General features: G+C 43.2%; 1 protein-coding gene and 1 long non-coding RNA gene across 3 annotated transcripts in view; one reads left to right on the top strand and one right to left on the bottom strand.

Moving 5' to 3' along the window:
- USP28 (ubiquitin specific peptidase 28) overlaps positions 1-18,823 on the bottom strand; it is a 64,452-nt gene extending 45,629 nt beyond the window's left edge. The window contains exons 1-2 of the mRNA XM_049613014.1: positions 18,564-18,823; positions 84-161 (exon numbers count right to left, since the gene is read on the bottom strand). Coding sequence (XP_049468971.1) covers positions 84-161; positions 18,564-18,620 — 135 coding nt within the window. The 5' untranslated portion in view covers positions 18,621-18,823. The remainder of the gene's footprint in view (positions 1-83; positions 162-18,563) is intronic.
- A 150-nt stretch (positions 18,824-18,973) lies between these two features.
- The window catches only part of LOC125909709 (uncharacterized), a 19,274-nt gene continuing 15,023 nt past the window's right edge, over positions 18,974-23,224 (top strand). For both annotated transcript variants that reach the window (XR_007453763.1, XR_007453762.1), the window contains exons 1-2: positions 18,974-19,873; positions 21,036-21,096. This is a non-coding gene — a long non-coding RNA (uncharacterized LOC125909709). The remainder of the gene's footprint in view (positions 19,874-21,035; positions 21,097-23,224) is intronic.

Genomic DNA, 23,224 nt, shown 5'->3' with positions numbered 1-23,224 from the left:
CATAAAAATAGCTTGACTTGACATAACCATGATATGGACAACTATTTTAAAGCCTGTTGACTAACAGCGGTCTTGAAACTAACCTTCAGAGCTTCATGAAGAAAGGAAGGGTCCTGAATGCCTGTGATTTCTCTTAGTTGGTTTAACAGCATTTGGCAGCTCTGTATTTGAGAAACAAAAAAAAAAAACCAGAGACAGGTCAGTCAGAAAGTAAACCTGGATACATTTCAAGAATTTAAGTACAAGCATCTTGGATAATCAGGCTTGAGACTTGCATATTTTAGTTTAAGGAACTGACAAACTCCAAGCAACACAGTATTGACTGTCAGACACATTCTAAAATGCCAAATTTATTTCTCTTGTAAAAGGTTAATCATGAAAAATGCTTTTGGCACTGGTGGGAAATAATATTAGTAAACAGTAAAACTATTAACAGTAAAACTATTAAGTACGTAAAATATTTAAATGGAGTAGTTAGCCCTCGTAGTAGCTAAAGTGCCTGAGGTTTTTCTTTCTGTGAGTAATACATAACTGGGTCATATAAGGAGTCCAGGGAATTTGCATGGATGTGAAGATGTGCTATTTTAAGCCACACTGCACATGCCATTTTTATGTGTCATTTTTCACTGACAATAAATTTCCAATCGCGTAATTAACAAATGATACCACCAACGTCATGATTTAAAACTTCAGATTTGATTGCTTACAAAGCAGAGACAGAACCAACATTTTCTGAATTGTAAATAAAATTCCAGAGGGAATAAACTGTGGAAGCCTTTGTCTTCATTAATCAGAATCATGGAAAAACCTATCTTGTTAACTTCCAGCTACCACAAGATCAGTTTCTAACTCCTTTACAGCCTTCAAGTCTTCATTGGAACACTTTACCCTCTTTTGCACAAAGACAAAAGTTAACACAAAACACCTATTTTTCACAAGCAAGCTTGCTCTAAAGAACTGGCTCACCCAATTCTTTTAGATAGATTACTGAAAACGAAATAGTTCAAATTTAATTCAGCGAAAAGAAATCAAATTTATACCATGCCTAAGGTTGTTTTGATATTAAGCCCCAATTCAATATCTGATGCTCCCCATCAACTATCTTTCAGTTAGTAATATGTCTCCAAGAGGCAGTCTACACTCACTGTCAGCTGTAACAGAAATAGTATCCTATGTTTTTCAACAGCTGAGGGCCCAACGCAACACTTAAATATCACACAACTAGAAATAACTAACTGAAACAGACTTGCACAAGTGCTCAGAAAAGCATCAACAGTCTTTCTGCTCTGGTCATGGGCCACAGTCATAGGATAGAAATGGAACCCGATGCTGCTGAGACCAGCACTCTTGGAGGCTATGAGTCTCGTCAAAGGTAGTCACTGCCTGTATACTGGGACAGTGCTATCAGACTAAAAGGTGTCTGGATTTAGCCTTGGCAAATGCTAGCATAGGGCTTTTAGAAAAATAAAGTGTTAAAAAGTTTTTTTCCCCAAACTAATTCTTTTTTTTCTTTAATAATTTTTTTAAGTTTATTTATTTTGAGAGAGACAGTGGGGGAGGGGCAGAGAGACAGAAGGAGAGAGAGGATCCCAAGCAGGCTCTGCACTGCCAGCGGGGAGCCCGATGTGAGGCTCGATCTTGCAAACTGTGAGATCGTGACCTGAGCCGAAATTGAGAGTTGGACACTCAACCAAGTGAGCCACCAAGGCACCCCTCAAAATAATTCTAATTCCATTTTATTTTATGTGTAAAAGTGTGTGAATCTATACATCTCAATCATACACAATTTTCTAAGAAATCAAAATCAATATGCCTCAAAAAGGGTAGAATAATACAGAACTTCATCAAGTTATGACGGAGTTACATGCCAGTAAAGCTATCGTTAGTTGAAAATATCATTAAGTGGAAAATGCATTTAATAGACCTAACCTCCCCAACATCACAGCTTAGCCTAAGCCTACCTCAGATGTGCTCAGAACACTTACATGGGCCTACAGTGGGGAAAAAAAATCATCCAACACAAAACCTATTTTCTTTTTTTTTTTTTTTAATTTTAACGTTTATTTATTTTTGAGACAGAGAGAGACAGAGCATGAATGTGGGGAGGGTCAGAGAGAGAGGGAGACACAGAATCGGAAGCAGGCTCCAGGCTACAAGCCGTCAGCACAGAGCCTGATGCGGGGCTCGAACTCATGAACCACGAGTTCATGACCTGAGCCGAAGTCGGACACTTAACCGACTGAGCCACCCAGGCGCCCCAAAACCTATTTTATAATAAAGCGATGAATATCTCACGCAGTGTATTGAATGCTGTACAGAAAGTGAAAACCAGAATGGTTGTAAATGTATCAGTTGATGACCCCCCAAGGTAGCGCGGCTGACTGCCCCTGGGCCAGCATCACCAGAGAGGAGCATATCGCATAGTGCCGGCTTGAGGAAAAGATCGAAATTCCAAATTCAAGGTATGGTTCCTACTGGATGCATGCCACACTTACACCAATGTAAAGTTGAACCCTCATACGTCTGTAATTGGGAGGGGGAAACGAGTGGCGGTTATCCCTAAACTGGAACTAACAAGGTAGCAATGGGAATGATAATCACATCTTCACCTCCAATCACCCTGTGTACCAACTGACACTTTGGATTCCCAGAAAATCATGCCAGTCAGAAATAGTAGTTAAATGTACGCTGCTGACTGTCAGAAAGGCAATGCTATACATGCTCCGTATGTATTAACTAATTTCAGTTTCACCCTCCTAAGAAAGCTGTGACAGGTATTATGCCGCTGTGACAGAGAACAAGCACAGGGAGGTCCCTGCACCAACACCAGGTTACTAGTAGGAAGGGCTGCTGTGAGATCTGACCCCGGGCTGCCCTGCCACGGGAGTCTGCACCCTACACCAGGCTGTATCTGAGAAGACAAGGGCAACAGGCAAGAATACCTATTTCAGGGGTGCCTGGGTGGCTCAGTTGGTTGAGCATCCGACTTGGGCTCAGGTCATGATCTCACCGTTCGCAGGTTCAAGCCCCTGTCAGGCCCTGTGCTGACAGCTCAGAGCCTGGAGCCTGCTTCCGATTCTGTGTCTCCCTCTCTCTCTGCCCCTCCCCTGCTTGTGTGCTCTCTCTCTCGCTCTCTCTCTCTCTCTCTCAAAAATGAATAAACATTAAAAAAAAAAAAGAATACGTATTTAATGCAAACCAATGCAGATAATGAATTCTTGTATTTTGACCTTAGTCTTGCATCTTTGGGAGTTTTCTATCACTATTTTGCCTGCCTTACAAAACCACACCTTTGACTACTTAGACAATCAGTTCTAAAACAGGAAAGTACTTTGTCAGAGGTAAACACTACTTTTGACTGAATCTGAACAGCACACTTACTTTATGCACCACAAAGGAGAAAAAACAGTTGCCACTTAAACCAGGACACAATGCCTTCATGACAGTCCCAGGAGACACGTGAATTGGTCACACCAGCTTCCTGCAGCCCTAAAATTTCTTATTTATTTCGAGAAATACAGCCATTTCCCCCGCTTCCCCAGGTGCATTGCCTGGCATGGGACAAGCAATTCTTTTGCACGTTTCTCAGCAACAAAACTTAATATACCTAGGGTGGCTTCCTTTCTTAGGTCCCATAAAACACTCGATTGTACCTTTGCAAGAAAATTTGAAACTGCCATCATCCCTCCAGGGACAAATATTTTGCCTCCCATAAAATCAAATTTATACTCTGCTGTTCTGTTTCTATGCCTTTCTTCATCCAGTTTTCTTTTTTCATTTAAATGCCAAATCACAGTGTGATCTTTTAATTTTTTTAATGTTTATTTATTTTGGAGAGACAGACAGAGACAGAGCACGAAAAGAGGAGGGGCAGAGAGACAGGGAGACACAGAATCCGAAGCAGGCTCCAGGCTCTGAGCTGTCAGCACGGAGCCCGATGTGGGGCTCGAACCTGTGAACCGTGAGATCATGACCAGAGCCAAAGTTGGACACTTAACCAACTGAGCCACACAGGTGCCCCACACTGTGATCTTTTAAACTGAAAAGTTAACTAACTAAACTAAAAATTCAACTAACCAACAGCACATACAGTCAACCGCCAGGACAGTAGGAACAGCTCTGACCAAGCACAAACGTGTGAAGATAGTCTAAGTACCTCCTACCTGCTACTTGCAGACAGACAATGTAAGGAACATCTCAACTTCAGAGATCTCAGAATGCCAAATAAATGTGAATCAGTGAAATATGGTACTCAAGTATTAAATAATTCACCAATCATCATATTTAGCCATGGATTAAAGCCCCACTCCCCTTTCTCCACTTTGTAAGATAAGCAGTGGACACTAATACATCTAGAATAACACACACACGAAAGGAAAATAAACTCTGAGTCCCCCCTTTTTAAAAGCTACTGGTCGGTTAAGCGTCTGACTCTGGATTTCAGCTCAGGTCATGATCTCAGGGTTGGTGAGTTCAAGCCCCGGGTCAGGCTCTGTGCTGTCAGTGCAGAAAAAAGTTTCTGGACACAGATGACAACTATGTAAAATCATTTTGTACAACTCCAGGAACAATACACTACATGTTACTTCAAATCCAAACTCCTGATTTTGTTTCTCAAAGGCCGTTATCTGCTTCTACCTTTAACCTGCCCATCATTTTCTCCTACTCAGTCCTTACCTCACAAATGCATCCTCTCTCATGCCTTCTAGTGTTAAACTTCTGTTATCTCCAGGAATGCCCAATTCCATAGTCCAGGGCTATATTCATCCCCTTTTTTTTTTTTTAAGTTTATTTATTTTTGAGAGAGAAAAAGGAAGAATGAGCATGGGAGGGGCAGAGAGAGGGGGAGAGAGAGAGAATCCCAAGCAGGCTCCATGCGGTCAGCACTGATCCCAACGCAGGGCTCAATCCCATGAACCACGAGATCATGGCTTGAGCCAAAGCTGGATGCTTAACCAACTGAGCTACCCGGGCGCCCCAAGGGATAGATTCATCTCACTTCCTCCTTAAAGTCATTCCCAAGAACTCTGGTCCACACTATTCTCTACCTTTCAAATCCCCCATATTGCGGGAACAAATGAGCTTGTGAATGAAAGGGACTAAACGGTCTTTACCCGGTATTTCTCATCATGTGGTTCTCTAACTGTTTTCAAGGGGAAATTCCTGCCTCCATAAAGGCAAGAATCATACAACATAATACCTAATTTGAACCATGCAAAGGACTGTGCTGGTAACAGTTGGGACTATCATGTCAACATCTTCTTTGTGCCCAGAACCTTAGGTGCCTCACACACACGTCATCCTTGTAACAACCCTAAAAGGTAGGAATCGTTATCTTCATTGTGCAGATTAGGAAACTATGGTTTACAAAATCCATTTTGTCATCAAATGTCTTGAATTAAAAAGGCCAATCAGAGATAACTATTACGAACCTGAATAACAAATTTTATAAGGATTAAGCCGTGCTCCTGACATACACAAATAACGGCAATATGACTCAGTCTCGGGACTGTTTAGCTAAACCTATGTAATTAGTTAAACAAAGCCCAAATCCTAGGAAGTGTGCTACGTTTCAGGTATTAGTTTAACAGTAACAGACACACTACGCTCATTAGGATCCTACTGTATTAGTAACTCCCAGCTTTTCTGGGCACTCCTCAAGAAGCTGATTTAAATATTAACTTCACCATAACTACGAGGCAATATACACAGCCCACACCCAACGGGAGACAAGACAAAGCTTGTGCTCCAGTCATAATGAAGTCAAATAACTGGCAAGAGCCAACAGGTTTGCATTTCCTTAGCTAAATCCACATTGTTTTCATTAAACAAAAAGTACTCTCTTTTCTTGCCCAGAGGCAGTGAAGAAAGACAGGGACACACAAATCTCTAGAAAGAAGAAACTCAAGCTTTCTGACCTCGGCCACTCAGTGATTTTGGTGCAATCCAGTCCACTTCTCAGAACTGATGTTTTCTTAAAGCAAAGACAATAATTCATCCCACAATAAGCGATGAAAAGGACTATTCACATAATAAACCTTAACACCTCTAATCCTACTGCAGCTAAATTTGAACTCTCTTTGATCAGATGAGGCAAATTTGTGAAATTAATACTTAAGAGTTTTATCTTTAAAACACCCACTTTAGGAGCACCTGGGTGGCTCAGTCATTTGGGCGTGTGACTTCGGCTCAGGTCACGATCTCACTGTCTGTGGAGTTCAAGCCCCGCGTCTGGCTCTGTGCTGACAGCTCAGAGCCTGGAGCCTGCTTGGGAATCTGTGTCTCCCTCTCTCTCTGCCCCTCCCCTGTCCACGCTCTGTCTCTCTCTGTCTCTCAAAAATAAATATTCGGAAAATTTTTTTGTTTTAATAAAATAAAACACGCAGTTTAGCATGGTGATGAGGAGCTTTCTAAATTATTCCATTCCTTCATACAGGAATGCTATTGTCATTCAGACATACACGTTTCCTAATCTCAATTGTCTATTCTTCCAAAGACATTTCTAAATTTGAAGCTAAGTGAATAACTGATAAATGTTCTCTTACTCCAAAAAACTACCAAAGTTCTTTGTAAGTATGCCTAATGAAGTCCTCTTCAAAATTAAAGACCTGCTTTTCCAATTTTAAAATGTAACTTAAGGGGCACCTGCGTGGCTCAGTCCAACTCTTGATTTGAGCTCAGGTCATGATCACAGGGTTCTGGAGTTCAAGACCTACACGGGGCTCTGCCTGGGTGGTTCAGAGCTTGCTTGGGATTCTCTCTCTCCCTCTCTCTACCCCTCCCCCACTCGCACTGTGTCTGTCTCCCTCTCTCTCTCTGAAAATAAATAGACTTTAAAATTTTTTTTACATTTATTTATTTTTGAGAGACAAAGTGAGACAAAGCGAGAGTGGAGGAGGGACAGAGAGGGAGACACAGAATCTGACGCAAACTCCAGGCTCTGAGCTATCGGCACAGAGCCCGATGTGAGGCTTGAACCCACAAACCATGAGATCATGACCTGAGCTGGAGTCAGATGTTCAACCGACTGAGCCACCCAGGTGCCCCTCAAAATAAATAAACCTTAAAAATAAAAATAAATAAAATGAAACTTAAGTACCCAAGGAAAGCAAAAGTATAGCTGTAGGAATCAAAGAAAATATTTAGCAGCAACTCCAGAAATCCAGTCTGGACATCAGGGTCTTAGATGCATCCAGAGTCGGCCACTGACCCTCCATATTCCACAAAACAAGGACCTGGCCACAAAAGCCCTGGTGCCTTCTCAGTTCTTCCAGCAACAAGTCCACGTTTATTCCAACAACCCCTATTTACTCATAACATGTCATGAGGATAAGACTTTCTATCCTTTTTAGTGAACAAAACTAAACTCCCTGAAAGAGGCTACTTCACAACTTACTTCAATGACGCATCAAGTAGGTACGTGATGAAAAGGACGGTTTCAGTTCATCCACTGGCCCATGGTTTTTAAAAAGCATTAAAAGCTTTTAAAATGTAGCCACTCTCGTGTGGCACAGAGGGGGGTTTAAACTCGAATTAAAAACCAGGAAGGAACTAACCATTATTCACTTTTCAATTTTTTTCACCTCTTTTTTTTCAAATGCGCAGAGAAATTCCAACAGTAGAAAAGGATACACAGCGAAAAGGAATTTCTCCCTTCTTTCCATCTCAGTCCCATTTCCCAGGAGTAACCACCATTATCTTTCCAGATAATGGTATCTTTCCAGAAATGGCCAATGCACATGAATATATGTTTTCAACTGGATGTCACGTCCTGCAACTTTCTTCTTTCATACTGTAGAACACATTAAGACAAGGCTTTTTCATTTCTCTGAATACGTGCCCCAATCAAGTACAAGAAATGAGGCCGGGAAACTGTTCCAATAAGGACATACAGAATGCATCTTCCCAAATTAAAGAAAATGCCATATTTAGTAATATATTGCTAAGGTCAATGGGGGAAACCAGGAAGGTAAGGGCAAAGATAGAAGAAATCAAATCCACATGCTTCCAGTTTTAGAAATCTAACAGTGAAATTCGAAGTTATTATTAGGAGGGACTCTGTGTGCAGTTTCTATTTGCGATAAGCAACGGGGACTTGAGAGGTGGTGTGGGACTGGATTAGGAAAGGTTCTCAATGTCAGCATGAGGTTGGACTTGATCTGATGAACAATGGAAAACAGGTCCCTTGGCAGGGAAAAAATAGGAAGGAAAACAAAGGTGCTTTAAGGAGGGTAATCTAGCACAGGTGAACAGCTATTTCAAGGCGAAATGAGACTACGGAAAGAAAGCTACCAATAAAAACAGGTGTGACTGGACAGGGAGGATGCAGGTTGGAGAACGGAGAAGGTGGGATACACAGTGAACAGCTCAAAGAATGGAGAAATGGAGTTTAGTCAAATATTTGAAACTGGACGCCTGAGAGAATCCCGCTGACCATTACAGAAAAGGAGACTAGTGAGAAACCCAACCAATGTAATATACCACACTGACAGAACAAGGGGGAGAAAACACACGGTTCTCTTGACTGATGTTGAAAAAGCATTTGACAAAATTCATCACCTCTTCATGATAAAAACAATCAGAAAACTAGGAATGGAAGGGAATTCCCTCAACATGATAAAAAGGGCCTTTATTAAAAAGCAAAAACAAAAACTCACAGCTAATATCATACTCAGTAGTCACAGACTAGAAAGCCATCCCGAAATCAGGAATAAGACAAGGATGCCCACTTTCACCAATGCTATTCAACATCATATTGAAAGTTCTGGCCAGAGCAATTAGGCAAGTAAAAGAAAAGGCATCCAAACTGGAAAGGATCTGCCTCTGTTCACAGATGACAGGATACATAAAACCCCAAAGGAGCTACATCTGCTTGTTTGCTGACATACAATTCAGCAAAGTTGCTACAAGATCAACACGCAAAAATCAACTGTTTCTGTAGAGCAGCAATGAACAATATGAAAAAGAAATTAAAAAAACAATTCCAGGGGCACCTGGGTGGCTCAGTCCGTTGAGGGTCTGACTTCAGCTCAGGTCATGATCTCGCGGTTCGTTGAGTTCAAGCCCTGTGTCGGGCTCGCTGCTGTCAGCCCACTTGCTTCAGATCCTCTGTTCCCTTGCTCTCTGCCCCTCCCCCGCTTGCACTCCTCCAAAAATAAATAAATAAACACACACATATATATTTTAATCCCATTTATAATATCCAAAAAAGTAAAATACCTAGGAACAAATTTAGCCAAACAGGTGATAGACTTGTACTCTGAAAAGTATAAAACATTGTAAAAAAAAAAAAAAAAAAGAAAGTTAAAGAAAACGTAAATGAATGGAAAGATATTCAGGTTGATGCATTGGAAGACTGGATTAGTCACGGTTCTCCAGAGAAACAAAGAAACAACAGGGCGTGTGCGTGCGCGCGCGCGCGCGCGTGTGTAAATGAACACTGCTTTCCTAGTTTCCTGTTGGGGAGATGGGTGGGTGAGAAGTAATTTATTATAAGGAATTGGCGCTTGCAATCATGGAGGCTGATAAGTCCCCAGATCTTCAGTTGGCAAGTTGCACATCCAGAAGAGCTGGAAATGTAGTTCCAGTCTCAGGTGGAAAGCCAGAGAACCAGGAGAGCTGACAATGTAAGTTCCAGTCTGAGGGCAGGAGACCAAAGGCCCAGCTGAACAGTCAGGTAGGTGACCTTCCCTCTTACTCAGCCTTATTTGTTCTATCCAGGTTTTCAATTGATTGGATGAGGCCCACAGACATCAGGGAGAGCAATCTGCTTTACTCCCTCTACAACTCAAACGTTAATCTTATTCAGAAGCACCCTCACAGACATACAATTGACCAAATGTCTGGGCACCTCATTCTCCAGGCAGGCTGACACACAAAATAAACCATCTCAAAAGACTTCATATTGTTAAGATGGCAATATTATGCAAAGTGACCTGCAAATTCAATGCAATCTCTGTCCAAATTCCAACGGCCATTTTTGCAGAAGCAGAAAAGTGGAGCCTCAAATTCATAAGGAATTTCAATGGGCCCTGAAGAGCCAAAACAATATTGAAAAACAAAACCAAACAAAACAAAGTTGGAGGACTCACACTTCTGGACTTCAAAAGCTATTAAAAAGCTACAGGAATCATGCCAGTGTAATATGGCAAAGGACTGACATACAGATCAGTGAATTAGACTTGGGAATTTAGACGTGGCAATAGACTTGGGAATTGACCATACATCTATGGTCAATTAATCTCTGACAAAGGTGCCAAGACCATTCGATGGGGAATAATTAGTCTCTTCAAAAACTGATGCTGGCACAAGTAGACATTCGCATGCAAAAGAATCAAGTTGGACCCCTACCTCCACCATAAACTAACTCAAAATGGATAAGTAACCTAAATATGAGCGCTAAAATGACAAAATATATAGAAGTAAATAAAATATAGAAGTAAATCTTCATGATCTTGGATTTGGCAATGGATTAGATACGGCACCAAAAGCATGAGCAACAAAAAAAAAAAAAAAAAAGGGAGGTAAACAAGACTTCACCAAAATTAAAAACTTTTGTGCATCAAAAAACATTATCAAGAAAATGAAATGACAACCTCCAGGAGGAGAGAAAACATTTCCAAATCATAAATCTGATAAAAGTCTAGTATCCAGATATATTACAACTCTTATAATTCAAACAACCAAACACAAACAAATGCAATTCGAAAAATGGGCAAAGGACTTGAACAGACATTTCTCCAAAGAAACTACATAAATGGCCAATAAGCACATGAAAAGAGGGTCAACAGTAGCCATCAGGAAAATGCAAATCAAAATTATAATGAGTTACCACTTCACACACATGAGGATGGCTCTTATACAACAAAACAAAGGAAAAACGGAAAGTAAATGTTTGGAGAGGATGGAGGTGGAGAAATTAAAACCCTTGTGCACTGCTGGGGGTGGAGGGACATAAAATGTCGCACCTGCTATGGAAAACGGTTTGGCAGTTCCCCAAAAGACTCAAGACAGAATTGCCATATGACCCAGCAATTCTACTTGGAGGAATATATCTAAAAGAATCAGAAACAGGTACTCAAAAATGTTTGCACATGAATGTTCACAGTAGCTCTACTCATAAAAGCCAAAAGGGAGATACAACTCAATTGTCCACCAATGGAAAAATGGATAAAATGTAGTAGATTCACAGAGTGGAATACTACCCAGTCATTAAAATGAATGAAGCACAGATAGATACAAGCTACAATGTGGCTGAAACATGAGAATGTTATACTAAGTAAAAGAAGCCAGACACAAAAGGTCCTATATTGTAGGATTCCATTTATATGGAATATCCAAAATAAGTAAATGGAGAGACAGAAAGCAGATCCGTGTTGCCAGGGGCCCGAGCGAAGGAAGGACTAGGGAGTAACTGCTTAGTGGATACAGGTTTTCTCTTGTGGTTTTCAAAATGGTTTTAGAACTACACAAAGGTGGTGGCTGCACAATATTCGTGAATACATATACTAAAGGTCACTGATTTTGGCTCAGGTCATGCTCTCACAGTTGTGAGATCAAGCCCCGCGTCGGAGTCTGCCCTGAACATGGAGCCTGCTTAGGACTCTCTCCATCTCTCTCCTTCTGTCCCTTCTCCCACTTGTGCATATGCGTGCGTTCTCTCTCTCAAAATAAATTTAAAAGAGTTAATTTTATATTATGTGAATTTCACCTCAATTGAATAAAATCAAGAAAGATTTGTGCTCACACATATACACACACAAAAAAGAAAAAGGACAGCAGGAAAGTAGTAACTTGGACAAGAGTACTAGAGAAAGCAAATATTGCTTTCGGATGATTCAAGTTTAAAATGACCATCAGCAGGTGCCTGGGTGGCTCAGTGAGTTAAGCGTCTGACTTCAACTCAGGTCATGATCTCATAGTTTGTGAGTTCGAGGCTCACACCGGGCTCTCTACTGTCAGCAGAGTCTGCTCTAGATCCTCTCTGCCCCTCCCCTGCTTGTTCTGTCTCTCTCTCAAAATAAATAAATAAAATGACTACCAAGCTATCATGTGGCATGCTGCCAGCACCTACTGACGCAGATCTTTAATTGAGCTTTGAATGTCTGGTATTTTGACCTCCCTTTTTATGTAGAAAGCCTAGACAGTGGGAATAGTGCTACACGGTCCAGATTCCACCACATATTAGCCTCTGGGTAAATCTCAACTTCCCAGGCCATCAATTTCCACATCTGGAAAATAAAGTACCATGAGCTTTGATGGCACTGATGTGACCACCAAATGAAGTAATGCGTACAGGATGTGTTAGTACAACGAGAAAACGAAGAAGAAAACAGAAATGGAAAATATTGTGGCCTACCTGCCCAATGAAACTCATCCAGAGGTTGGGAGAAACGACCTACGCTTTGGTTTTGGTTTGATCGCTTTGCACCGCTTTGCAAATTCTACTTCCTCCTCACACTGAATTTTACTTCGTAAGGCTGCTCTATGGGTTCGATGAGAATACGCCCTAACGTACTTCATACATTACCAAGTGGTAGTTGAAAAGTTTGGTTTGAGAAAGGCATGTGTTCCAGGCAGAAAGCTGGATGGCTTGAGGTCCCAACTCTGCCACTTAGAATTTAATCCCGGGTAAGCCACATTTCCCATCTGCAGCATGGAGCCAAACAGGCTTTGGTTTAAAATCTCATATTGGGCCTTTCTAAGCTCTATTAACATCTGAGTATGACTGTCCTCTCCTGTAATAAGACATAATAATCATACCTTGCAGAGTATGTACAAAAAAGTGCTCAGGGCCGAAAATGGCATAAGGCAGATGCTATTATGACAAGCATATATTCCCATGCCTCATGCACCTGTGGCGAAAGTGGCTATGCAGCAAATGGTCATAGCCAAGGATGCTGATATGCAAGAATTGTTGAACTAGCATTTGCAAATAGGGGAGTAGAAGTCATTTGCAAGTCAGGATTACAAATGCAGATCTGGAAGAAGTTCATAAAAGGAAAGTAACAACCAAGAAAGCTAACAGGTTAGCCCCTAAAAGAGAAGAAAGAGAAGAAGAACCAGAGTGATACAGGTCCAAAATGTTCAAGAGAGAGTGTTCCGGAAGTAAAGCAGCTGGAGCACTGAGGGTACGAACCAGTCACTGAACTGAAGCCTGAGGTCAGGGTTCTGACTTAGACAATGAGATCAATGGTAAATTAACTCTTGAGACCGGTTACTGTATTTGGGGTTTGTTGTTTTTTGTTTTTTAAATTGTTTTAATGTTTATTTATTTTTGAGAGAGACAGAGAGAAAATGAGAATGAGTGGGGGAGGGGCAGAGAGAGAGGGAGACACAGAATCCAAAGCAGGCTCTAGGCTCTGAGCTGTCCTGTCTGCACAGAGCCTGATGCAGGGCTTGAACTCACGAACCATGAGATCATGCCCATGAGATCATACCTGAGCCGAAGTCGGACACTCAACTGACTGAGCCACCCAGGCGCCCCGGCCCATTACTGCATTTGTAAGATGAAGAAGGCTGCACGTATTACATAAATTCAAACATCTTTTCTAGGCTTCATTTTCCTAAGAAAGTTGTAAAACGATGTAGCCAGTTCGGAAGTGGGGGTAAACTACAATACTTTAGTCTGTGATAAGACTGTGGCAAATGATTCAAAAAATACACACTGGAAGTTTTTAGGAAAAAAGAAAAAAAAAACCCAGAAATGATAATAAGTAGCAATAAAGATAATTGCCAAAATAAATAGCAACCAAAAAGTGGCAATGAGGAATCATCACACATAAAAGCATGAGAAGGGGATTCGAGCTGGTACTTGAATAACCAAAGCAGAATGGCAAAAAGAATTACTTCTGTAAAGCCACGGATTTCACGAAAAGGTGGTTAGTCACCGGTCACCTGCGAGCGATCCATTTCATTCCCAAGCGACAAACAGTAAAAGCCTCCTATCGCTTCCTATCTGGGTTCTCGCTGCTGCTCTGGTGCAGGCTGGGAACCAATTTGCCTTGGTCTGGGTGCTGTGCCTCCAACTGCCAAGAGCTAGTCTTGCCCACAGGGTCGGGTGGGGGAGCGTTTTCCAAGTTTTCCACAGTGAATTGGAATTACAAATGTAATTGAGGAAATGCTCTAGAGAAGAAACAGGTGGATTTAGAAACTCGGTTCAAAAAGTAAACAAAAGGAAGGTGTTGAACAAGGCAAACACTGGACAGGGCAGAAGGCAATTCTGTTGCTATTTTGTTGGAGGACTGGGGACACATGTACATAACTGAATGGACAATGGGAATTCTGGAGCATCTGGGTGGCTCAGTCGGTTAAGTGTCCAACTTGTGCTTTCGGCTCAGGTCATGATCTCATGGCTCATGGGATCGAGCCTGCTTGGGATTCTCTCTCTCCTGATCTCTCTCAAAAATAAATGAATAAACTTAATAGAACAAGAAGAAAATGAAAAAAAAGAAAGTGGGAATTCTGCGCAGTCGGGCAGAGCTTCTCAAAGTTATCACTCAGGGATGTTGTCAAAAGGCAAACTGTGATTCAACAGGTCTAGGGTGGAGGCCTCAACAGGGGTATGTTGATTTGTGGAGACTGTTGATTTCCTTGGTATAAACACTTCCACCATGAGAACTTCAAGCTACCACCATGAGGTCACTGAACACAGAGTTGGGAAGAGACACACACTTTCGGCTGGAGAGGCAGTACAAGCTGGCTCTAACACACCCAAATCTCTACATTTCCAAGGCACTCCTAGATGATTCAGATGCTGCTGGTCCACAGACCATATTTTCAGTCTCAAGATTATAGAAGACAGTGAAGCTATCTGGGGCTTAGGCTTGAGGCAAGGAAATGTGAGATCGTTTAGGAGAGCGAGGAGAGACATCACCTAGATCAGAGTTTCTGAAGCTCAGCACTATTGACATTCTGGACTCTTTGTTTTGGGGGGCTAGTCTGCACATCATAGGACATTGGGCAGCATCCCTGGCTTCTACCCGCTGAAGCCAGCAGCATCCTCCTCCAGCAATCACAATCAAAAGGCTCTCTAGACGCCATGCATCTAGATTCATCTCTAAAAAAGGAAGGAAGGGAAGGGTGGTAACTCATACCACAAGAAAAGAGATACTGAAGAGCAAAAACAAGAAAGAGAGGAAAAGAAAGAAAGAAAGAAAGAAAGAAAGAAATCTCCTTAAACACACACACACACACACACACACACACACCCCCCGCTTTCGTTAGCACCAGGCTGAACCAAGTAGAAAAGAAGACTGTATGTATATTTAGAAAGAATGTAGGCAGGATTCAAAGTTTAAAACACGAGGAAAGTTCTGGAGGGTAAAAGAAAGGTACTGACCTACGACAACAGGTCCATTGACTAAGAAGTAGGATCAAGGATATCTTGGGCTCTTAGACTCAAAATTGCTGTGTTCAGTCCTGGCTGTATCGTTTATTAGGTGGGTGATCCTGGGCAAATTATCTGACAAGTAAAAGCCTCCGATATGAAGACTTCATGGAGTTGTCATGAGTACTGAGATAACATATGTTAAGTTCTGAGCACAGGGTCCGGCACATGCTCAATTAATGTTAGCTGCTACTATTACCAGCATCATTATTCTCCTTAAGAAACATATGCTTCACTGGCTACTGTTTAAACTTGTTAGATGAAATGTAACACATGGGAAGATCTTGCCTGGTGAGGCCTTACTTGTCAATTCTTTTTATAAATATTGTACTCATCGTGTGAGCAGAAACTGTAGCTGAAGAGGCATTAAAGTTGGGAAAGCCAGGGCGCCTGGGTGGCTCAGTCGATTGAGCATCTGACTTCAGCTCAGGTCATGATCTCATGGTTGGGGAGTTCGAGCCGCACACAGGGCTCGCTGCTTTCAGTGTGGAGCCTGCGTTGGATCCTCTGTCCCCATCTCTCTCTGCACCCCCACCTCTCTCTCTCCCTCAAAAAAAAAAAAAAGTTGGGAAAGCCAACCAAACACTGACTGATGTTCCAAAAATCACAACTAATGAGACAAGGTAAACGTGAATAAAAAGCCCATAAATCAAGAGGAAGCAAAAAGAACATTAAATTTTCACTGAAACTGGCAGGTTTTCATAGGGCTCCAGTTAGCATCAAGAACATGTGATGAATTCTAGTACAGCTGCCAAGGATGACAGGTTTATAAGAACCAACCTTACTTCAAGTTGTTTATCCTACAACAACAGTAAACTGCGCTGCTGGTTTTTATCCAAGTCGAGAAGTGATTAAAACACAGAAACCTGTTGGGTGCCTGGGTGGCTCAGTTAAGCATCTGATTTCAGCACAGGTCAGGATCTCATGGTTTGTGGGTTTGAGCCTTGCATCGGGCTCTGCGCTGACAGCTCGGAGCCTGGAGTCTGCTTTGGATTCTGTGCCTCCCTCTCTCTCTGCCCCTCCCCTGCTCATGCTCTGTCTCTCCCCAAAATAAACAAACATTAAAAATTTTTCTTAAAAAAATAAGGAAAGAGAAAACACAGAAACCTGCCTGTAAGTAATTTCTATAGATAATTCGAATATCAGTCTGGGGTATTCAGTAATATCACAAAGTATCCTCTTTCAGTCGCTAGTACATACTGAGAACATATTTCAAGAGTACTACATTTTTCTCACTAAAATTCTTGGGAGGCTATGAAGGGTTCTGTCTGTCCCATGCACAACTGACCAATAAGGGAAGGGAAGCATTCTAGGTTTTAAATAGCTTCTGAGTGTCAGGACAGGATAACTGTTCCCAACTAGAACAACTGAGGACCCTTTAAGGGAAATGTAGAATTCTTCAGAGAATCCAAAATAGAGCCATTCTAACATGAAACTCATCAAGAGGAGGAAGTTATTAAAACCTTCCTCTGAGATGTGAAAAGTAGTTTCCCTGTATAGAATTCCTTCAACCCAGCCTGCTAATTTCAAGCATCTTCATTAGCAAAAACAAAGAGGGCAAACATTATCGAGCATTCCAAGCTTATCATTTGTCTGTATGGGGCGAATCACTGGGATGAACACTGAATGTCATCACTCTGCAGATGGCCAGGAGTCAGGGTACTACTCCAGCCAGCCACAGCCAACGGGACTTCCAAGTTTTCCAAAAATAGCTATGACTTACATACAAGTGCTCATCAAACACCTCACATACAAACTTGTAGGGAATGCTGATAGTGGCCACTGTGGCAGAGGTAAATGAAGATGCCTTTGATTAACAGGCACATGGTCCCCAACAAATTTAAGCATGACTTACTCTCCCTTAAAATAGCCTCTTCCCTAAAATCAACCCAACGGTCTCAAAACTAAGATGTTTCCCACCTGTTTTGAAGTCACTGTCCTAAAAGAAATAGAAACGATCTGTGAAACCAGAGAAAATCCTGACTCAGATTCCAATGGGCATTTGTGAACACCTAACAATAGCATCCCCATTAGAAATCAGCACATGAAATACATCCACATTACTTTCATTTTGGAGCCCAGGACCAGGAGGTATCTCTTACTACAGGAGTTCAAAAAGGGAGTGTGTTCACTTCCACAATGCTGCTCTCCTGTGCGCAGGAACACAATAAAGAGCCATAACCGGTTTCCCACGTGGAGGTATCTGACAGCTTTGTATTGTAAATGTTTATGAAATTCCTCATTTCCGAACTCTCATTTGCATCCCTGGCACACGTTTCCCATTCGGTCTCCAAAAAGCACAGTAGTTGAGGGGTGAGGAAGTAATGTTGTTATAGCATTCCAAAGCAACCTTAGAAGACATTCTCAAATTGCCTACGTCCCAAGTTTCTTCACACGGGCATTATCGGCCTTTTGATTTGCTCCCAAACCAATGTTCCACTCTCACCCACTTAGCCCAGAAATCCCTGTATCGGTTTCAATCTTCTCAGATAATAGGAATGGGAAGGCACTTGTGAGCATACCTTGTATTCCTCGCGCTGTTCCTCCTCCCTCCTTAAAAATCCAGGGATGAATGCACTGGGGAGGTTGCTTTATTTAAAAAAAAAAAAAAAAAAAAAAAAAAGCGAGGGTGGCAGGGGTAAGGGAAGGGAGGGAGGGAGTGGTAACCAGGACCCCTGGTCTTTTTTTACAAGGTGTTGATAAATCCCTCCTTTAAGTCAGCTAAGTTCGGTCTGCTTAGACACTTCAAAACACTACTGTATAAAAGGGACTTAAAAATGAAAACAAACAACAAAACCCACCTAAGCTGCCACCTTCGGAAGTTTCTTATCCAGGTCAGGGCCCACGAGCGCTCCCCCGAAAAAGCCCTGATGCACACAACCCCAAGTCCTGCCCTTTATACCTACTCCCCTCCCAACATGAGCTCGCCGCGGACTCGAAGGGCGTCCCCGATCCCTGCGACCCGAGCCCTGCAAAGACTTCAGCCCCTTCGCCGGCGCACTGCCCTCGCCCCCGCCCGGCCAGCGCCCGCGCCCTCCGTAGCCCCCTCCCGCCCCTAGCCCGCAGCCCCGCAGGCCCGCCCGGGCCCGCGCCGCTCCGGCCCGCGCCCCGCAGCCCCCTCCCCTCCCGGGACCCCGTGCCTCCCCCGGCCCCCGCTCGCCGCCGCGGGGCCCACCGAGCCGCGCCGGTCCGCTGCTCCGGCCGCGTCGTCCTGCTGCAGCTCCGCAGTCATGGCCGAGGCGCCCCTCCGCGGGTCATCCGGCTCCCGCCGCCGCCGCCAGCCCAGCCTCGCAGGAGGTGGAGGAGGAGGAGGAGGAGGAGGAGGAGGTGGTGGTGGTGGTGGAGGAGGTGGAGGCGGAGGAGGCGGAGGAGGCGGGGGAGACGGAGGAGGAGGAGAAGGTAGCTATGCCCCGCCCCGCCCTCCACCCCTCTTCGGCCCAGCCTCCGCCTCGAGCCCGCCGGAGGCTCGTCCCACACGCCCCGCCCCCCGGCCTGCGCGCGCACGCAAGGCGCGCGGCCCGGGGCCGAGCGGCTCTGCGTGCTCCCGCGCACGCAGGGTTCTGATCCGGCGCGGGTCACGTGACTCAGGCCCCGCCCGCGGCTAACGGTCAGCGGCGCCGGCGTTCCGGGGCTGTTGGCGCCCAGGAAATGGTTTGGGAAGCGTGGACGACTCGCTCCCGCCCCAGGCCGTCTCGCGGAAGAGTTCAAGCTGCTCTCGGCCTCGGGAAGCTGTCTGGAGCCCGCGCTCTGGACGGTTTCCCACCTGGCAGTAGAGTCGCTTGGGAGTCCAGGCGCTGGAGGGGTTACCCGTCGTTTGTAGGGAGAGGCGGAGGCTGAGCGCCCTGGTCTGGCCAGAGCTACCCAGACGGACCAGACCCCCTCATCCCTGCTGCCCAGCACCCGCACACACCTGGGCGTGGGGAGTGAGTTGCCGCGTTGTCCCCTTTGCGGTTTTCTGAAGTTCAAACTAGAATTGCAATCTATTTGGTTAAGCCCGAGCCAGCTGCTCCTGACGGCGTATTAAGAACTCAGTGCCTCCCCCGATCTGAAATTGCATTTTCAACAGTTAGATGGAAATCCTAACTACTAACCATGTTTCACATTATTCGCGTGTTATCACTGACCGCCGTTCGGTTGGCACCCATTTGGCTGTCCCAAATCTCAGTGGAGGCCTGGTGTGGAAGAGCCCTTTTTTAGCGGTGTGGTTATGCCATTTTCCTGATCTGGGCCTCTGGCGGTATCTTGGGTGTGAATTTGGTGTGGATCGTGGCCTTTCACCCTGTGCTCCTGGCGTTGTTGCCCATGTGATTGTGATGTTTCACCTGCAGGCCTTTCTAGTCTGCCGGTGAGCCCAGCTTATGGCACCAGGAAACAGGTGCAGAACAGGAGCAGTTCCCGTCCGAAACCTGGCTACTCACAGGACCCGGGGCCATGACTGCTGCTGCTTTTCACCTGGAGACACAGAGGTTCCCTTTTCCCTGCCAGGTAAACTGACAGAGTGATCAGAATCTTCCACATGCAACAGGCCGACTGTGTGTGTGTGTGTCTGATGGTTGCAGGACTTTTATGGTTATGCCTTTGACTTTTTTTTTCCCCCATGAGTTCCACACCTGAGGCTCATGGCCTCAACCCTGGAGTCACTGCAAAACAAGTTGATTTCTCAGTATGATTTATTTACAGCTTCGCATATTTCTAAGTTACCAGAAAGCTCTATTTCTGTGTGTCTTGACCATGTCTCTGCAACAACTCTTGTTTGTCTTTGCACATTCATTTTAGGAAATTGCTTGTTTAATGGGAGTAAATGGGGTGGAAAACCTGTAACTTATTCATGAACACTTCCTTGAAAAACTACCAGACACCTCCTATACTCGTATTTCTGGGGGGAAAAAAAGTGTATACAGGCCATTTGGTAAATAATAGGCCCCTGAATTTTGACTGAGCATCTTTCTGCTGTGTGGATCTAAACAGAACTCCAGATCTAATAAATTCGATATAATCAGTTTGAGGGCCCTAGATTGACAAATCCTCTTCGCCTCCTTGTGTTTAACTACCACCTGATCTTGGACACGGTAGTCAGCTAGAGACACCCTGTCCAAACAAGAGTATTTAATGAAGAGTCTGCGTCAGTGCTTGGCCATCAGTTGGCAAGTTCCATGGTGATCAAATATCAAAAATGGACATCATGGAACATGCGCTGTCACCACAGAAAATCTTTTCTTATTCCTTCTTGAAACCCATACGTGAAGGCTCCAGAATAATTACATTATTAGTTGATAATCCTTTCAAGAGTGTTCAGGAAAAAAAAATAAGGGGCAATAGCAAGTAATTGGCATATTTCAAAGGGGAATGATAGTTTTGGGGCTGTTTTCCTGAAGGAGAAATTGAATTTTTTTTTCTTTCCCTGAAAACTGTTTGCCCCCATGCTAAGTTACTTTCTCTGAATCAATGGATTTATATTTCTGTTGGTGACTTACTTCAAACCCAAAATAGAATTTGTATTGTAATAAAATGATCCCATTTTGTGTTATTGAATACTTGTGTGGAGCTTGTGGGATAAAAAGAATGAAGGGAACGTGTTAGGAAAAGAAAAAAGGAGAAAAACGGAAATGCATACTTCTATTTCTTCTCTGTTTCACTCTGTAAATAGTTTCTGCCCCTGTCTTTGGAGCAACTGGAACTGAGAGCTGAAGGCTGAGGCTGATTGACAGGTATGACTGTTCTCTGAGCAGTGGATTCCTTTCCAGGAACAATCTAGTCAGAAATGTCCTTACAGGCCAGCTTCTTAGCAGTTAGGAAAATGGCCTTTCTCGCTGTTTTGGAAACAGTATGGATATTTCTGTTATAACCCCTAGATTAAATAATTAGATGAATTACAAGGTTGAATTATAGGTGTTCTGAAAGTGTCTCCGAAAAGGCTCTCTTTGGCTACTTGAAAAACGAATTTCTGGCCTTCCTGAAATGTGTACTGTAGGCAAATGTAGTTTGTTACCCATTCAGTCAGGTGAATGAGTTCATTTTCATTTTCAAGGTATTTGGCCTTAGTATGCAAAATAACAACCTCATATCTCCTTGTTTTTGTTTCTCTAGAAAACAAACACTAAAAAAGAAAAAAACCTAAAACAAACATCTTAAATCTGTTTTCTTCAGAATTCATGAAAGCCTTTAACCTGTGGGATTCAATTTTCCTTTTATAAGAAGGTGAATATAACTTTAGCTTCCAGATTGAGAGGTGATAATAAAGAACCAGAAATAAGCGTACTTCTGCAAACTTGATTTTTGACAAACCAGCATTGTAGACCAGTGGGCGTCAGATGGACTTTTCATAAATGGTACTCAGACAACTAGTTATCCGTATAAAAAATTAATTTTGGACTCTTAGCTTACATCATAAGTAGAAACCAGTTTTAGGTGGATTAAAGACTTTGAAAAAGCAAAATTAAAAAAATTTTAAACATCCAGTTGGAGATTATACTTTGAGGATAGGAGAACTTCTTTTAATCAGATACAAAAGTACAAACCATAAAAGAAAAGTTGGTAACTTTAATGCTAAAATTAAGAATTTCTCAGGGCGCCTGGGTGGCTCAGTCAGTTAAGGTTCCGATTTCGGCTCAGGTCATGATCTCATGGTTCGTGGGTTCAAGCCTGGCGTCGGGCTCTGTGCTGACAGCTCAAAGCCTGGAGCCAGATTCTGTGTCTCTGTCTCTCTCTGCTCCTCCCCCACTCACGCTCTGACTCTCTCCTTCTCTCAAAAATAAATAAACATTGAAAAAAAATTAACAAAAGATTAAGAATTTCTCTTCGTTAAAAGGTACCATGAGAAAAAAATATCCACAAACTGGGAGAAAATAATTGTAACAATGTAACTGATAACATATTAGTATCCAGAACAAAATTTCCAAACCTTGGCACTGTTAACATGTTGGGGCCAGATACCTCTTTGTTTTGAGGCCTGTCCAATGCTCTGTAGGATGTTTTGGCATCATCTCTGGCCTCTCTCTACTAGATGCCAGTAGCTCTCTGCTGCCTACCTATGACCATCATAAATGTCTCCAGACATTGCAAAATGTTCCCTAAGGGGCATATTCTCCAGTTGAGAACCAATGATCCAGACCAGGTGAAAAACCTTTACAAAAGAGACAGTGTAATAGAAGGAACAGCCAAACGCTGTGCAGATGCTGGATAGAAAAGGAAACCCAAGCAGTTGAAAAGATGCTGAACTCACTGATAATGAGGAACACAGGAATTAAGACCACAAAGATGCCATGTCATGCATCCAGTTGGCAAAAATTTTTAAATACCACAATTACAAGTGTGGTCAAGAATGTGGAGCAATGGGAGAACACTTACACACTCGCTGGTAGTGTAAATTAGCACAGCCACTTTGGAAAAATTTGGCATCTGGTACTAAAATTTGAAGTTGTGTGTGCCTCACATTCAGCATGTCCTAAGTATGTATCCTAGAACAATTCTTAGCGTTAGTTAGGATATATGTGTAAGATGTTCTTAACACTTTTAATGGCAGATGAAGCAGGGATCAACCTAAATATATCAACGGTAAAACTGATCAATTGTTTTGTGTTGTCATTCGATGGAACTTTAAATTTTTTTTTTTTTCAACTTTTTTTTTTTATTTATTTTTGGGACAGAGAGAGACAGAGCATGAACGGGGGAGGGGCAGAGAGAGAGAGGGAGACACAGAATCGGAAACAGGCTACAGGCTCCAGGCTCCGAGCCATCAACCCAGAGCCTGACGCGGGGCTCGAACTCACGGACCGCGAGAGCGTGACCTGGCTGAAGTCGGACGCTTAACCGACTGCGCCTGGGTGGCGCAGTCGG

This window comes from Panthera uncia, chromosome D1 (assembly GCF_023721935.1).
Source record: "Panthera uncia isolate 11264 chromosome D1, Puncia_PCG_1.0, whole genome shotgun sequence".
Taxonomy (NCBI): Eukaryota; Metazoa; Chordata; class Mammalia; order Carnivora; family Felidae; genus Panthera; species Panthera uncia.
The sequence above is the reverse complement of the archived record's forward strand: the minus strand, read 5'-3'. Positions and strand labels throughout refer to the sequence as shown.